This window comes from Acanthisitta chloris, unplaced genomic scaffold (assembly GCF_000695815.1).
Source record: "Acanthisitta chloris isolate BGI_N310 unplaced genomic scaffold, ASM69581v1 scaffold2165, whole genome shotgun sequence".
In the NCBI taxonomy this organism is placed as follows: Eukaryota; Metazoa; Chordata; class Aves; order Passeriformes; family Acanthisittidae; genus Acanthisitta; species Acanthisitta chloris.
Genome location: NW_008672024.1, coordinates 44972 through 63212, shown reverse-complemented (window position 1 = coordinate 63212; position 18241 = coordinate 44972). Strand labels below are relative to the sequence as shown.

Below are 18241 nucleotides of genomic sequence, written 5' to 3'. Positions count from 1 at the left end.
CTTCTGGCTGCCCCGTGAGTTATGGCTGTACTTGCTTCAGCAGGGAGAAACAGAAGCAGCTGCTGTTCCAGGTGATGTTGAGTTTCTGGAGGAAACTCATATTGTTTCACATTTTCTTCTCTATTTCTCCTTCTTTGTATGGGTGTGCCCATCCTGCCACAACATCATGGGGGGCCTGTGATTAGAAACAGATTGAGTTTTAGATTCATACTTGAATGAGTTGTACTCTGTCTGATCACACTGGGCCTTTTCAGCCCTGATTCCAGAGCTGCTTGAAAGAATCCTGAGAGCTGCAGTGAGACACCCTGGTGCCACACTTCCCTCCATCTCCTGCCAGTCATTCTTCTGCCATGTCCCCACACATACACTCTCCCACCTCCACCAGTGCCATCTGATCAGCTGTCACCATGGATGTGAACCCTTCTTCTCAGGTGACGGCAGGAACAGGATGTGGAGTCACAGCCTATTCCTCCTGTCTGGCTTCTCTCCTGGAACATGGTAGCAGAATCAGGTAAAAGATGAGCCAGAAATGCCACTCTTATCCTCTCTCCCACTTTGCCTGACTTTATTTAGGGCATGATCTTCATATGAACTAAATTACAAGTGAACCAGCTCAGCTTTGCCCACATGGCAGCTACTATACCATCCCCAAGGTGCCTGACCTTTCTTAAAGCTCTGTGTGGTCAAGGACTATGCAGCTGTTCAAAGAGGGGAGGGACATGCACTGAATGCCTGGCAGAATGGGTCTTCTAGTGCCTTATCAGCAGCAGAAGGGACACTCTGGATTGATCTGCTGTACATAGGGCTGTGAAGAAGGAAATGTTACCAAACCAAGGCAAGAATGCCCAGGAGGAAACCTAAGGTGTGTCAGACTGCTTACCAACATGTGCCAGGAGAGGTGACTGGCAGGAGTGATTCACTGTGGATTACCACTGTTTACTTATTCATATTGCTAACCTTAAAAAAGGGAATCATTTAATAGGAGCCAGCAGTTGGGGCATTTGGTCATTCAGGGAGAAAGAAGCATTTAGAAAAGGAATCTATGTGTGAGAGGACAGTAGCAGCTGGCCAGAAACCTGAGTTGGACTCATAGGGCTAAGTTCTAGTCTGAAGCAAAAATTATTCCTCAATCAGCAGTCAAAAAGTTAATTGGACCTGTGCATATATGCCATGTGCATTGAAGCTTACAGAGATATCAGAGTGCAAATCACTGTGGAAAGGAAAAGCATTACAGGAGAGGTGAGCAAGGTGTAAAAGTACTAGCAAGAAGTCAGAACTTTTGGATATGAAAATAGAGATGTGTGGAACATTTAAGACTGGGATTTGAATAGTTAGGCAATTAATTATTTCTTGCCTTTTTAGAGTCCAATCCTAGTAATTTCATCAGCAATTTCCTGTTCATAATACTATTGCAAAACTTAAAGCTGGCTTTGAAGATGTAAGTATCTGCCTGAGCAGGTGTCACTGACTTAGGCAGCAATAGATTGCATTGGCCTAGGGTGGTTCCACTATGGCAAATTACTTGTAAATTGTTGGTTATTGAACGTTTTCTTTAAGTTTAAATTGGTTCTCTTCTCTGACTCCTAATAGTACTCTTGACTCTCACTGTCTCTATGCTTCCTGCCCAGTCCAATTAGGTTTCTGTGGGCCAGGAAGAGATTGTAATGGTTGGTTATGTTTTGTTACTACTTTTAGTTTTGTGGGGTTTACCCCCTGCTAACCTCCATTCAAGGCAACATGTACAAACAATTCCGTTTTTGTGAACACAACTGCACATATTTTGAAACAGCATTATTAATACTCTATCAAGTTGCAACAGCTTTTTGTATTGCATAATCCTTAACACCATGTGGTGTTGCATGGCACAGCTCAGCTTTCACAGCAGATTCACCAGGATGATGTCAGTATGGGTCTGTAGAGAAAGACAGCAGCAACACTGATTTCTTCTAGTAACTGTACAAAAGGAAATACTTTCCTTGCAGCAGGAGTGTACAGGAACTGTCTAGTGGGCTGAAAGCACAGAGGCAAGAGCCAGGAATTCCTGAGGTTTATCTTTGGTGCTTTCTTTGATTTGCTGAGGTCACATCCACCACAGTAGGAGCAGATGAAGATGAGAAGCTCCCAGGTGATCAGGCACAGCCAGCCTTGCTCAGGAACCTGCATGGCACTGCTCCATGGCCCTGTGGCTGACTGGATGCACAGCCAGTGAGCCCAGAACCTGGCAGAGGAGCATCCATCACTCTGCATCCAGCCACACAACCTAGGGAGCTCAAAATACACCTCTCTGGGCTTTTACAGAGATTGTCTTTGTTTGCACTGAACTCAGTGACTCTTTTGCCATGGCCCTCAATGAGAGCACCTGGAGTCATTCAAAGCTAAATAGAGGTAAAGTGAATCCACCCACTTCTAATTTGGATAGGGCAGGGTGTAAGTACATCCCCCTGCCTGGCCTGGGACATCAACAGCCAACCTTTTAATTCATCCTTGTACTATTGACAGCCAATGCTATTTTCAAAGTGTGTGGAACAGGTAAATCTTAGCTAAGTGATGAGTATTGTTAACAATTGCAGTCTGTGTCAGTATTGTTAATAAAATTTACATTTCTAATTTGTTTGGGTTTTGGGTTGTTATTTTTTTCTTACCATCTATTCTTCTCCATGGAATATACCACTTTTTTTTCAATTAGATTATTTATCTTCCAGTCTGCAGTCTCCTTGCTTTGTGCAAAAAGTGAGGGGGGAAAAAAATCTTACTTTCAGGTGTATTTAACTTAATCAGGAGCAAAAAGCAAGTTTGGTAATCTTAGTGTATTGTTACATTCAGAGTTATCCCCATGTTTTAATTATTTCATGTCTTAGATGAAAGGTAAGAAAAAGTGTGAATCAAGGCAGATGCTCTGTGGATTCTTTTTTTCTTACCTTGCCTAAATTCTCTTTTCTTGCAGAAAGAGGACCTCCAAATATATGAAAAGTACTGTCAGAACAAGCCAAGGTCCGAAGCTCTCTGGAGACAATGTGGAGACAGCATCTTTTTTCAGGTGGAATTTCATTTCAGGCTAGCAGTCGCAGACCCTCAAAGCTCATTTTCTTTTTGTATCTCTTCTTTCTTTAGAAAACTTAGAGGACTATATAGACTTTTCTGCATGCTTCTTGTACTGATGGCAGGTGCTCAGTGTGTGTCAAGGTGCTTCCTAAGGAGACTGAGTAGGTAGAGCAGTAGATAGGTTTCCTGGGCAGGAGCCTGACTCTTCAGGATATACCCAAACCAAACAAGTGCTGCCTTCTTTGCAAACCCCAGATGATTGCAATCTCATCAGCAGGGCATGCCAGATTTCAACACCAAGTTGAACCTAAACATTAGCTCTTGATTAGATATATTTTCACTGTGGCATGAGTAATTTGGAAACTCCTATGCAGACAGAACAGACTTCTCTCTCGATTAATTCACAGACGTAATCTTCAGATTGTCAAATGATAATGATCATACCTGTGTTTCAAGAAACAATTGCATTTTTCTTTCCTGTTGTTTCTTACAGGAATGTCAGCGTAAATTGGATCATAAGCTCTCACTAGATGCTTATCTCTTAAAGCCAGTCCAGAGAATCACCAAGTACCAGTTGCTGTTAAAGGTAAGCTCTCCATGACAATGCAAACAATTCCAGTGCATAGCTTGTTTTACTTACAGAATTGCATATCAGCCAGGACTACCTGGAAATAAGTCCTCTCTCACTTCTTCAACAAATACTCTGTAATGTTTAGCTGTAAAATGGTAAAAAACTGTCCAAGAAAGGATTTCTATTGCAGAATAGATATTATTACTTAGCAGTACTTATATGCCACTTATATACAATAGCAGTATATGTATAGCTCTCTCTATATAAAGTAAGATATTTTGCATAGTAAGTATTTTATTGTCTTTTTTATTGTTTTATTTATCTTTCAACAGAAATTTAATCTGGCTGTATTGTATCAGTATATGCCTTACAGTTTGCAAACAGGAACTGATGCTCTAAATCCTGTCTCTAACATCTGTCCCTGTTTAATAAAATTTTTTCAGCTCTCTGAGGCTGATATTTTCCCATGGTTGTGACTCAAAGGTTTAAGAAGGAGCCACTCCCTTTGTGCTTCTGTTTTAAAGACCCAGCTAGGAACAGATTGTCTGTAACTTTTCCACAGGATGAATATATGAACTTCCCTCTTGATTTAGTTGGAACCATGAGTGGTCAATGCTTGAAATTCTGGTCTGAACTGGGCAACAGAACATAAATACTCTCAAACCAATTATGATTTTTAAGATGGTGACTTAAATTTCTGTCTTCATCTCCTAAATTCTTTAAAATAATATTTACTGGCCTTCCTTATGGAAAGGTCATGAAGGTGAATTATATGTTGTTCTCAAGCCTCTGTAGTGTTGTATACTGTCATGAAATTTAGCACTGAAATTTGCAATGAAGGTTTTAGGCTGCAATTTTGTTCTAACAACTAGCCTGGCACTGCTCAAATTGTGCCAGTTGAAGCCATGTGAGGACCTGGCTGGCCATTCTTGTGCAGTATTTCTGTGACCTGTTTATTGGTTTTATGCAAAACTGTTAGAATCCAAATAGTGAGAGAGGATATTGACAAGGATGCAACTTCACTGATTCCAGTAGATTTTATCTTAATGTAGTCCAGAAGTAAATTTGGCTCTATTTCTTAAAACTGTTCTGTGAAATGGAAAAAAATGTCAAGGCCTTCAGAAAAGCAGGAGTAAACCAGATTCTACTTTTAATTGAAATACGACTGTAAATAAAACCAAGATTAGATCAAGGAGTAAAATTCTCAGGCAAAACATGTTGCAGCCATTGGGGCTGAATCTGGTCAGACCAGTTTTGCAGTTAGCAACAGCACATTGGCACAGGCATTTACTTTGTCAGGGATTATGAGACCTGTGAAGATGGTGCACTCTTTCACGGGCAGCAGGAGCATTTAAAAGTGTAGAAAAATGGGAGTCAATGAAAAAGTGGTAAGAAACAAGTGTTTAAGAAGCTGTTTGCCTTGAGTGATGGGCAGACTAGATTTAAATTTTGGGTCACAGTCATTGCAACCCTCTGCTTTCAATGAGTTTAGCTAATATGCTCACTATATGAAGAGCAGGGATCCATCCTCATCCTAGAAAATGTGCAATGGGTAATATAGGGATGCATCCTGCTTTTACCTTCCAATCACTGCTCACCCAAGCACTTGAGAAAAGGCTAATGCTGTTTGGGGGTTGCAGGCACTACCTTTGTGCAGCCCTGTTTTACAGGAACACAAGTGCCTCAGCCTTTGGATTAAATTATTTCCAAACTCAAAATGTGGAATGTAAAACCTGCCAAATTCAGACTAGAAATTAATTACATTTGTTACAGTGGTGATAAGTACCTTGTGGAACTAATTGCAAAGGAAAATGGGGAATTCTCTAACACTTGAAATAATTATATTAAGATTGAATTTCTTTTCTATCATATGTGAAGTTAAAAAATCCCTGAATATAATCTTGTGACGTGTAAGGAGCTCATTGTAAATATGTCAGAATGGTCTTCTCTCATGTTAAATGAACCCTTAAAACTTGAAAATGTCCAAAAGGTCCAAATGTGTGTCCTCAATGACAGTCCTGGTGAATGTCCTGTTTGGTTTGGGGTTTCTTTGCTCCATTTTTTGTTTTCCTATAGTTCTGCTATTTTGTCTATGCATCACAGATTCCAGGATTGTTTTATGGTGTCTTCTGGTATGCAAAGTTCTCAAGCAGTTTCCATATATTTTTTAAACCAGGAAATGCTCAAGTGCAGCAAGAATTCTGAGGGTACTGCTGAATTGGAAGAAGCCCTGGCCACAATGCTCGATATCATCAAATCAGTAAATGACTCCATGCACCAGATAGCAATCACAGGATATGAGGTATGATCTGCTGTTGCTCCTGCTCTGGTCTTGAGCCATCCAGTGTTCCTCTCATCATTGATCATGCTGTGTCCATGGCTGGTACACTTCACAGGAGCCTGTGCCACATTCCTGAAGGATGGCACTTGGTGGCATGTTGTGATAACCAAAAATACACATCAGCACACCTGGAAGTGGAGTGTGATGTGGGGAAGGGGCACAAATGCAGGACATTTTAGTAATTGCACCCAAAACTTGTTTGTAGGTGAGAGGTACAAGGGTGACAGACATAACTTGGGAAATTTGCTGAAACTTTGTGACCACTGGACAACTCAAGTGTTTGCAAATCTTTTGTGCTTAGGGAGGAAATCTGGCTTCCATTTAAAGTCAGTAATAGAATCCATCCCAGCGACTGGCAGATTCGTTATCTGAAATGTGAAATAACAACCACAATACAAATCAAAGGGAACAAATATATATATCTCTGCTGAAGGTCCATTGAAGTCATATGACTTTCAAGAGCTAGTGTTGCCTACATAAAATGAGCCCTTAAGTGAGAAGTGGAAGTGATTGACACATAAAGGAGAAACACATCTGGCAAAATGAGGCCTGAGGGTCATGTGGTTGCCCATTTTGAAATAGCTGCAGGGTGCAAATGTCAAGAAAGAAAAAATATACTGAGAAACTGGGTTCAAAGGATTATTACATCAGAGTAACAGGGTTTAGTCTAGACGCCAGGAAACCTATTCTATGCAAAATGCAACTTCCTGAGAAGGTTCTGGGGTCTATAATGACTGTGTCTGGGTGGGAAGAGTTATTCTGTTTTTCAGGACGAAGTGGCTACAGGAGTTTTGATTTCTATGGTTCTCTTTTGTGCAAGTGCATCTGCACCTGGTAACTGAGGAACCCATGGCTGCTGTCAGCATTATTTTACAGGTTAATTTATCTACTTGCTTGATGGCATGTGCTGCACACAGCTGGAGATGCTCCTGTGGACTGTGCATTTGAAATGAGGATGTGAGTTCTTCCTGCAGGAGCTGTACTGGGTTGAAGACAATGCAGTGGCCAGACTAGCTGTGGTGCCTGTGGATCAGATAAAAGCCACAGGTTGCAAGCATAACCTTAGATCCCCCAAATCTGACAAACTTAAGCATATACTCACCCCATTTGGGCTATGGCTAACTCTGAGTGTCTCAGAGATTCATTTTAGAAAACTTCTTTAATGCCTGGATATTATTATTGCAAGCTTGAACCAGTCAACATGGGCATGGGAGGCTCAGGGATACAGCATGCCTTTTACCTCCCCAGTCTCCAGTGTTTCTTATTCATTCCCAAAGAGAAAGGTAGCTTTTCTCCTGTGAATCCCAGTTTAAACATATATAGTTACAGCAACTTTAAAAAAAAAATTGGTTTTAAACAGTTCTGCAAGGGATAGGCAGAAGAGCTTCTCCAAGAAAGGTAACATTATCCTGAGCAGAGGGTCCTGTCCGTATAAAAGTTGAGGTCAACCTTTTGCCTGTTCCTTGCATTCAAATCTTAGAGTGGTTTTCTGCTCAGGAATTCAACAGAGCATTCATGTTCCTTTACAACTTTTACTTTTTAATTTTCCAGCCTTCCACAAAATTCCAGATAGTAGCTCCAAGGAGTAGATTTTTTCTACTCTGTTTTCTTAGCTGAACTGAAAGATATGACAAAGCAGGACATGGCTGCTGTGTAGCCCAATGCTGACAGCATTCCTGAAGTGGTTTGTTGCACAATTATTAAATGGAGTGAAAGTGTGAAAGAGGATGCACCCAGTAATTTCTTCTCCCTGTTCCACCTGTCCCAGGTGCTCAGTTGTGGTGCCAAATAAATACCTCCCATAGCTGATAAAGCCTCACCCCATCTTGTGGAGTTTCCCACACAGTCCTGATAGCAATACTTGCCTAGGACACCTTTCAGAGAGGTATATTGTGCCAGCAGGAAAGCAGGTTTTGTGGCAGCTGATGAATGCTCCTAATTGCATAGGATATTCTGCTTCCTGAACTCATGCACATGCAGATTTGAGCTGAACTCTTGTGTAAGAAATTGCTAACATATAAGTCTGTGGTTAGTTTGGTGCACTTTTTTTATTTTTTGGCAAAACCACAGGAAAAGTAGAACAAAAGTTGGAGAGCAGAAGCTTTGGAGATGTTTCCTACTATCAACCTAACATTTGTACACAATCTGGCCTGAGTAGTTTGTCCATGAGTTATGATGAGAGATACATATGAGTTATCATGAGATACAGTGTATTATTCTAACAGAGAATAATTGTATTTGACATAGAGATCAAATCCTCCACTTTAAATAACCCTCCTTTAGGACAAAGTATTGTCATGCACTAGCAGAAATTACCAGAAACAGCATCCTGCTCTCTATTTGCTGAGCACACTGAGGAGAGTTCAGGGCTTGTGGGGTAATAGTCTTCTGTGGGTTTGCTATCCCTGCTCATCTTCTTTCTCTCTACAGTGGCAGCCTCCAACTTCATTTGCTATTATCCCAATTCTAGATCCAAGATTGAAGAGACAGATTTATCACAAGATTTGAACTGTCAGAACTATATAAAAAATGTTTGTTTGGGTTTTAAATTTAGCTTTACATCTCATCAATATGTATTTCACAGACTTGCAATTTATACCTGCATGCACCTGTAAATAAAAACACACACAGTCCTGTGTGCACAAAGAAAAGATCCACTCTCTATATTAGAGATGGCAGCCTGTTATCTGAGGGTTTTTTTGAATGGTTTGGAGAGTCTAACAATACCCTGATATAGAGAGGAAAAGTACCTAATCAAGCCATGATTTTGCAGCTGGATCTAGGGTAGAGGATGTGGAGTGAGAGGGAGAACAGATTGCAATCTCTAGTTTAAAAAATCAGACGTTCCCACTTGGACCCAACATCTTTACCTTATAATGAACAGAACATACAAATGTTGAAAATAAATACTTTTTTTATGCACTGGGTTTATTCCCTCAACTTTATACAGAGCACTCCTAGGAAAAACTTGTTGCTAGCATAATTATGTTAATCATTATTTGTTGAAGCCCATTACCATATAGACATTGCCATGTCCTTTATCCACACCTTACTACACTCTTAACACTGAACTGTGCTGGTGGTGGCATCTGAGCTAAATATTTATATCAGTTGAAGTATTTAGCCATCAGTGATCCTCAGGCAAGGGTTTTAATTCAGAAAGATCTTGTTCCTGCTTAGTTTCACTCTCCCTCAGGTACTTTTATGGCTCCTTGGTGCATTCACTCCCTCATTGCCCAAGGCTGTGCAGCATTGCATAGTTTGCTGATGGTGAGCCAAGAAACTATTGACAGAGCTTTTACAGACTGTTTTGCAACTGAAGGGAATTACATACTTACATACCTTTAGGCATCAACCTGTGACTTCAGACATTTAAGGTCTTTCAAGGTTTTGCCCAGGGATGGAAGGTTTGTGCAAAAACAGAAACTGAAATTAGATCTGTTGGAGTCAAGGCCTTTGCTTGGGTATCTGGACTGCACTGGACTTTCATACTGCCTTGGAGTCAGGAGTCTTGAAACCCAGGTTTTGTCAGATGATTCCTCTGAGGTCAGCAGAGGGGACAGCCTGTGTGTCACATGCAAAGAGGTCCTGAGACAGACCTTAGATACTAACTATGAATGGGGAGACAAACTGGCAATTACAGATGTGGAAAGCAGTGGATTAATGGTTATATGAAGAAACCACACAGGTTCAGCAAGGGGACATTTGCACTCTCCAACACAAGGGCTGCCTAGGCACATGCCTCTGACTGGAAGTTTAAACACCACTACAGGAATGAATTGTGCCTGGGACTACTCTAGTTTGAATGTGATGTATGCTCACTTTTTTCCTTCTTACTAGGGGGATGTCAGTGAGCTTGGCAAGCTGTTGATGCAGGGCTCCTTCAATGTGTGGACTGACCACAAGAAGGGGCACAACAAGGTGAAGGACTTGGCTAGATTCAAACCGATGCAGAGACACCTCTTCCTCTATGCCAAGATGCTACTTTTCTGCAAGAAACGGGAGGAGAACACTGATGGCCATGAGAAGACAGCTTCATACAGCTTTAAAAATTCGTTAAAGGTAACGAACGCAGTAATGCTGGGTGAGAGAAATAAGTCTAGTGTCCTCACAAGATGGGGATGTTTCCATGTGGAGGCTTGCAGAAGGTGCACATATCTTGCCACCCTGAGCAAATGGAAGTTCCCATTTAGTTTTGATCTGGAGCAGACGAAGTCATATGTCCTGCAGCTCCAGATATGAACCTTGGTTTTTGCAACTTGATATGAACAGGCACCTTGTGTGCTCTTGCCCAGCGTCCCACAAAGAGAAGCAAGACTGAATGGACCTGCATCTCTCATTGTTCTGCTTATGAGTATCTTCCAAGTGCAGTTCTACTGCAGGCTTTACCATTTACATCAGTTGAGCAGCTATATTCTGTGACAGTATTAGCTGCAGATGAATCAGTGCAGTAGGAGTGCCCTTTTATTTGCAAGAGTGACATTTCCAGATGAGTCAGGACATTTTAAGGTGGGATTCACAACTACACTACATTTTCTCTTAAGCACATTGGTGTGACACTTATGACCTTAGCCAACTAACATGGAACATCCAGTACAGTGCTGCAAACTTATTACAGGGTAACCAGACAGGAATTGTAATAGAACCTGGTTGAACCAATTGGGTTGAGCCAATTCATATAAAAATTTGAAGTTTGTTTCTGTGGAGATAGTAGGAATGGTGGCATAGCACTAGATCTTCAAATCTAATGTTGAGGTAAAACAGAACAAGGAGGATGAACAACTCCAGGACGATGGGAAGCTGGTAAGTATAGTCCTGGACTTGAAAATTGTGGTTAAGAATTTATCATTTAAGAAATCCAGAATGATATTGTTCAGGGTTTTTTTTGTTTGTTTTGGGATTTTTTTGTTTGTTTGTTTGTTTGGTTTTTTGTGTTGTCTGGATTTGCAGATCAGGCATTAAATTTCACAAAACCCTGTTCCATCCCTCTTCTTCTCCTACCTCAACAGGATAGTGATGACAAGTGAAAATACACTTTTCCTAAAACTGAAAATATGTCTAGGTGGACAAGTGCCAGGATAAGATTGAAAACTGACCCACAGATCAAGCAAAGAAAGAAAAGAGGATAAACTCATGACCAGACCTTAGTTTGTGTTACTTTTGAGCACGCCTTTTCCATGTAACAATCAAAAAGATAAGTGAGAAGTTAGATGCTGAGAAATAATAAGTTCTGAATTTTATTTTTAATGACTCCCTAAGGTGCAGAAGTGAATGCAGCCTTTTAAAAATGATTCTCAGATGGCTGAGTTTAAGGTTATTGATATTTTCCAGATTCCAGCTACTTCTTTTCTATTTTGAAACAGATGAGCACTGTGGGCATTACAGAAAATGTAAAAGGGGATAACAAGAAGTTTGAGATCTGGTATAATGGCAGAGAAGAAGTCTATATCATTCAGGTAACAACAATCCTTTTGTTTCCAAGGACTTCCATTCAACTGAATTGTTTTTAAGAATGTTTTCAGTTTCATGACTTTCCCTGACCTGCAAACTCCTGAAATAGCCGCTGGAAGATTCACTGTTTTGTAGGCACTGAAATTGCCAACTTATCATTGTGGAAATGGCCATGATTTAGAGTAAATGAGGAAACAAAGTAGAGGGAAATTACTTGGAACGCTGGACAGAAAAGCAAGGACAAGACCATAGATTCATGACAACTTATCCATCTAAAAGAGTGTCCTCTGCTTTGCTCAATGCTGGCCACAGTGTTCCAGTCCTTGGGAAAGTCAAGAGCAAATGTAGGTCAGGGCAGCCCACTGACTGGCAGCATGCTGTAACTGGATCTGCTTTGCCTTTTCCTCTTGTGTTCTCAGGCTTCTTCTGTTGAGCTGAAAAACACCTGGATTTCAGAGATTCGCAAAGTCCTGACAGGACAGCTGGAAGCATGTAGAGGTAGGGCACACAGAGCAGAATCTGTTAGTATTGCCTTCTGTAGCTGTGTGTGACAACATGGAGCTGGGACAAGTTGCACCACCACCAGTTGGGTGGTTGCAGCATTGCTGGGATTTAAATCCTTGTCTGGATCAAAGAAAATTTCTTGGAACTTTAGAAATGGTCTGCATAACTATTCCAGACACAGTCCAAGGAAAATGGTTTTCTTCTGTTCTCCCTCCCAAATCACAACCCTAGAAACATACATCAGCATGTGAGGAGATGGAGTCCTGCTCACAAGACCTGGCACAATCTCCTTCCAAGCAGATGACTGGACACAGCAACTGCTCCTCTCCATCCTGTTGTTTGGTTTGCTTTTTTTGAGTTCTGAGGGGGTTTATTTTAAATCTAGTTACCCACCTTATATTTTAAGTGTCAGTCAGTTACCCCATCTTTTTATCTTAGTGACTTCCCTGTAACATGTGACAGGGAAATGACATTTCCCTCTCTCACAGAGATGTCAGTATGGAGGTGGTTTGTGACTATTAAACACATAAATGATTAAAGCCTACTAAGTACCTAAAATAATTACACCCTTTTTATGTAAGGTACTGATCCCAGACAGACAAAATACAGTTAGGTTATTCCAGATAGTAAAAGAACATAGTGATGGTAGCTATCAGAGATAATATTCTATTTATCCTTTTAGGACAAATAACCCAAACACAGCTGTGTCCAATACAGACATTTCCTGGGCCCTGGCATTGTTTATCACCTTGATCTGTCTTTTTTGCTTCTTTGTACACTCACTTCTCTTCAAAACAAGGCCAGCAAATCCTCTCCACCCACATCTTTCAGATTTCTAAGCAGACTTTGACCTAGGTGGAAACCTATGCCTGTGCTTTAACTGTAGAGGCCACCTTTATTTTAATTGTCTGTTTCAAAAGGCAATGAGTTCTTACAAACTCATTAAGTGGAGGGAAACAACAATGCACATTTGCCTCAGCAATTTAATCCAACCCATAACTATATACTTATTTGCAATACTTACTCCTCAGGTCTTTTGTTACTCTTCTTGTCCTCATCCTCTCTCCTTTTTTGCTTTAACTGTAGAGGCCACCTTTATTTTAATTGTCTGTTTCAAAAGGCAATGAGTTCTTACAAACTCATTAAGTGGAGGGAAACAACAATGCACATTTGCCTCAGCAATTTAATCCAACCCATAACTATATACTTATTTGCAATACTTACTCCTCAGGTCTTTTGTTACTCTTCTTGTCCTCATCCTCTCTCCTTTTTTCAATTTTGCTCTTTTGCAGGAACTGCTGAAGAAAGACCTCAAGATTCTTGCAAGTGCAGTTTTAGGACTTGATCTAGGGACTTCCTGAAGTGTAAGTGCTGGTGTTACTTAGGCTACCACAGAAGATAAGGGTTGCTAATGGAGAAAATGTACCTGTTTAATAGGATAGAGTGCTAATCCTCTGTTTGTGTTTCTAGGCAAAGAAAATGAAGCTTGTATGTCACCCAGATGAGCATTAGTGAAATCCTTGTAGCATGCAAGACCTATAAGATAGAGTTACTATTTATTTTCCAGAGAAAAATATTCAGGGATCAAGATTGGAAGTTACTGAAAGCATTTATATTTTGATATTCTTTATTGGTTTTTCTTAAGCTCCTAAGATTCTAGATATTGCAGGTTTCAAGGGATCTCAAGACATCGTAGTCCAAGGTCCTGCTCAAAGCAGAGTCAGTTATTGGTCAAACCAGATTACTGTAGACTTTATCCAGTCTGGTCTTGAGAACTTCCAAGGATGACTTTCATCCTACTCTATAAGTAAAGCCAAGCTCTTCTTCATTGTGAATCCATCAGAACAGCAATCAGAGGGTATAAATTGTGTCTTATATGCTATTGCAACTCTTCCCATTGCCTTTTCCAAAATAATCACATGAACCAAAGCGCCTGTTACAATACTGATGACAGGAAGCACATGCTTTGTCCTGTGGTTTTAAACAGTTGTTTCTATTTCCAATGACTCATGAAAGAAGAGGCCTTAATCCAAAGCTGGATATTTCTCCAACAGTGCATTGCAATGAGAGAAGGAAGAGGGATGCATTTGTTTGGCTGGCTGTTTTTAATGACTGTTGTTAGGAGTTGCACAGGGGATTGGAATGTTGGAAGGAACCACCTGAGATGAATGAGTGAGTGAAGGGCAAAGAAGGTGGCCAAAGGTGTGTGGTCAAGAGTTTAACGTATGGGTCGTTAGTGTCCAAACACTCGGTATATATACAGCCCCATCACATATTGCAGTCAGCATGGAATGCTAACAAGATTTTTGGGTAACACCTTGATCCATCTATCCCAAGGCGTGTAATTGTCTCTTGCAGGCAAAGGAATTACAGATGCAGCTTAAGGGATTTTTGCAAGGCTGTGAATCAGTTGCCAAAACCAGGAATGGAGCTACTTCTGACTCCCCACCCAGACTGCACATTTCTCCCAGCATTCCCACCAACAAAAGACTTTGTTGAGTTTAATCTTTCAGTGCTGCCTCTGTCCCCTTGTCAATTCTCCTTTCAATGACAAGTTCTCCTTTTGCTTCTTCCAGAGTGAATAGGCCGGGAATCTCGGCAATCTGAGAGTTTGAAAGCAGCTCCTTCCATTGCTTCCTCACTTCTCAGTGTCTGACTCTCCTGGCCCTGAAACCCAGGCTGTCAGCATCTTTGTTATCATTTTTCTTCACTCAGCAGTTACTGGACATAGGTACAAGTCTGTTGCTAGTTTGCAGCTATGCAAAAAGAATGAGCAAGTGGCATCTGAATAATATTTTCTTATTACTGTTTGTACAGGATGCTGAGCAAAAGCATTCTGCAGAGGGATGGGGATATGTCCTACTAGATGGCTGCATGTGCAAAAGGACTGATGTACATGTGTTGCCAAATCCAGAAAAAGCTGTGAGCCACAAAACTTATATTCTGGGAAAAATGCCATTATGTCCATTCTCCAGATCCGTATAGTGAAGTTAGCTAGGAAGAGGTGCAGAGGAAAGAGAAGGTGGTAAGGAAAAAAAATCTGGGTAGAAGACCTGTTAGTGTGAGCTGTTTTCATTAAGATCACCGTATACCTTTCCCTTCAAATACAAGCACTCCATGTCGATTGCAGCAGCAGTCAAAATCTCTCCTCTCCTATTCCTCTCTCTCCCACCTTCTATGCAAACACAAAATTGCCCCATTGCAATTTGGAGCAATTTTCTTTTACTTTTTCTTTAACAGAAGCAAGTCAACTGCACCAAAGAATCACTGAGAGTGTGTACCATGCACCAATGGATTCCTCCAATGCAAGCAGGTAACCACAGCTACCATGGCATATCAGGGCCATGTTTTGTCTTGCCTTTGTGCTTTCATAGTGTATAAATTCCTAGGGTTTTGTGTTTAGCTTCCTGGATGTGAATTTACTTGTTTGTCTTCAAATTCTTTAAAAATATGTAAATACAGATAAAAGTTTTGCTCGTGGGAGAACTAAAATGACAATGTAGAATTCATTTCAAAGATTACCTCAAATTTAGACAAAATGCATTGGAACATTTCCAGGATGTTAAATGGAGCTGACAACAAATTTTTGTACTAACCCAATTGCTGGCCAAGTTTAAAGTAAGTTGGCATGGGATATCACTGGCAAATTTTAGCAGGATCAACCAAACCAAGAGGTCCCAGGTAGCACAGCCAGCCTCTGAGAGTTGTACAGCTCAGTGCAAGAAATATTCAACAGACGCGGTGCTATTAATCCTGCACCATATTTTCTCTAGGCTTGGTTACATTTGCATTGTTTAAGGTTTAAGCGTAAAAATCTTTTAGCAGAATCACCTTGGAGATAGGACAAAATTATTCCAATAAGACATGAAATGCAATCACAAAAACATTTCAAATGAATCCAGATGTGTGTCCTTTTTATAAGGCTCTCAAAATGAGCTTTTTCAGAGCAGATATTATATACAAATATTTCAACAGAAAATTAATTAACTCCAGGAAGAAAGGCTTTGTGATTAGCTGTTTGTCCTAGAGTGGATTAAACCAAAGGAAAAATGAAGCATTTATCCTCACTCTGCCAACTGTGCCAGAGAAGGAGAAGTCAGATACTCCTGCTCCAAGTGCCAGGTTATTATAGGGACGGGAAGAATACAGTCAGTCTTCATGAAAGAACAACACTCTGGGCTGTCATGTATGGAACAAAGTCCAGAGTGTCCCATTATCTATAATATATGTCTTTGAGAGAAGCAAGGACAGGGGAATTGCAGCACCAGCTGGCTTGATGTGAAATGGTGGATGCAGAATGCCTCAGACAGTGGAGCTCCTTCTGCAGTCTGTTTTGGGATGCTGGGTGGAGGCAGGAAGGAGAGGGAAGAAGATAAACTTTGTGATATCTACCACGTGGGCATAGTCTGTGTTTATGGCTGACATGACTAAGCAGCCCCAGCTGTGCAAGGTACTGTAGGTAAGCCAGTGGCAGACAGTGTTAGCTACAGAGCATCCAGCATCTCCAGTGCTCTGTCAGTGGTTGGAGGCTAATTAATTATTGATTTTTTTTTTTTCTGACCAATGCACACCTTTTCCTGGGCTGCCCATGTGAAACAGTGACTCTACTGTTTATTGGGAATTGTCAGACCTGTGCTATGAGACTGGGAAATCTGTTTGCAGGAAGCTCTCCCCTCCCTGAGCTATATCTGTTCCATGACAAAGACTATCCCCTTTACTTGTTTACGTGCCTCCAGAGCACTTGAGATTGCAATTCCATGAGATAAGGGAGGGCTGGCCTGACTCAGGGTTGGAGCTGAGGTGCCTTAATGCAGGAAGTTATTGAATGTCCCTAAGTCTGGTTCAATCTATTTCAATTCTCTCTTTCTGTAAATTCTCCCCCAAAGTTTCACTGTTTAATCCTAAAATGCCTAAACTGTCCTGTAGTATCTATTGCTGTTGTCTCTCTCTCTCAAGAGATGGCTGCTGCATTTCAGTGATAATGAAATGATCCCTTTGTATTGTTTTCTAATCTATTTAAACATAACTTAACTTAAATAGACTATTGTTCTAACTGCTTAACTATCTGCTTGGCTGGAAATGATTGATTCAGTCATACATCCATGTAAAAATATCCTGTGCACATAGATAAACACAAACATTTTATGTTTGACTGCAGATGCTGTTTCAGAAAAGCTTGTGTATTTTCTTGGTGTTTTTCTCACAGCTGTAAATCTTTAACTCTGTCAGCTGCATGTTTCAAAGTTATCTTAGTCTAGCTGGGAAGGAACAGAGGAAAAAGAATAAGGAAATTAGAGTGTGCTTTGGATTTGTTCCTGTATTTATTTTGAGCCCATTTTGTACCCAACATCAGGCTGCAAAATCATGTTTTGATTTAGTACAGGAGGTAACAGGGACCTTGCTAAGGTTCCATCAGAAACAGGTCAGAGGTTCAAATACAAAGCAATGAGTCCTGGGCTGCCTCATAGATTATAAAAGGTATTCACAGATCTCCACTATTCCAAGTGGTTTTAAGCTTTCAGTGATGTCTCAGACCTTCCCTTACGGCAGAACAATGTAATGTTATCCCATGAATGTTAAGTGCAACAGTTCATATGTTAATTTTGAACAGAAGTGTAATTGCTGATGCATGTTAACAACAAGCATTTTGGCAAAGAGTATTTCAAATGTGTAGATACAATGAAATGTGTGGAGCAGTTTGCCAAAGGTAACAAAGGCCCAAACTCATCCACCAGACATTTGCAAGACAACGAGGATAAGAACTATGAGAAAACCTTGCAACTTGAATCTCCTGCAAACCTGGGGCAGGGGAGTCCTTTCTGTCACAGGCACAAGGCCAATACCTGTGCAGATCTGGCACGGTGGATCCCCCATCTGTGGTTCAGCTGTAGACAGGGATATCTCACTGGGATTCATGTCTTCAAAGAGCAGAAGAAACAAGTTGGGGGAGCCAGTGAAATTCATATGTTGCTCTATGCATAGTATGACCTCCATGTGACCATCCAGCATCCATTTCTCTCCTGCAGACAAATGTACTTATGCTGCAAAGGATAGAAAACTGGTGTTCTCTTTTCTAAGCTGGTTTCCCACTCCAACCTTCCAAATCTGTTGGACTTGTAAAAAGTGCAGATAACCAGCTTGTTTCTCCATTTTTCCCTTCTCAACTCTCATGAACTACATCCCTTACTATGTGGTGCAGAGAGGAGGCAAGGACTAGGATGACTTTTTTCCATCATACATGCTTGCAAGAGATGCAGGCTTTTATAGCAGAGAATTTTAAAACCTGCCCTTTGTTCCTTAGGCTTCCATGTCTGGGGAGAAAAAAAATGCTC

The 18241-nt window shown here is 40.8% G+C and overlaps 1 protein-coding gene across 1 annotated transcript in view; it reads left to right on the top strand.

The window, feature by feature from the left end:
* The window catches only part of LOC103801907 (guanine nucleotide exchange factor DBS-like), a 42530-nt gene that overhangs the window by 7862 nt on the left and 16427 nt on the right, over nt 1-18241 (top strand). Inside the window, exons 5-11 of the mRNA XM_009074345.1 lie at nt 2945-3037; nt 3536-3628; nt 5790-5915; nt 9795-10016; nt 11318-11410; nt 11825-11903; nt 15150-15222. Of these exons, the coding sequence (XP_009072593.1) occupies nt 2945-3037; nt 3536-3628; nt 5790-5915; nt 9795-10016; nt 11318-11410; nt 11825-11903; nt 15150-15222 (779 nt within the window). The remainder of the gene's footprint in view (nt 1-2944; nt 3038-3535; nt 3629-5789; nt 5916-9794; nt 10017-11317; nt 11411-11824; nt 11904-15149; nt 15223-18241) is intronic.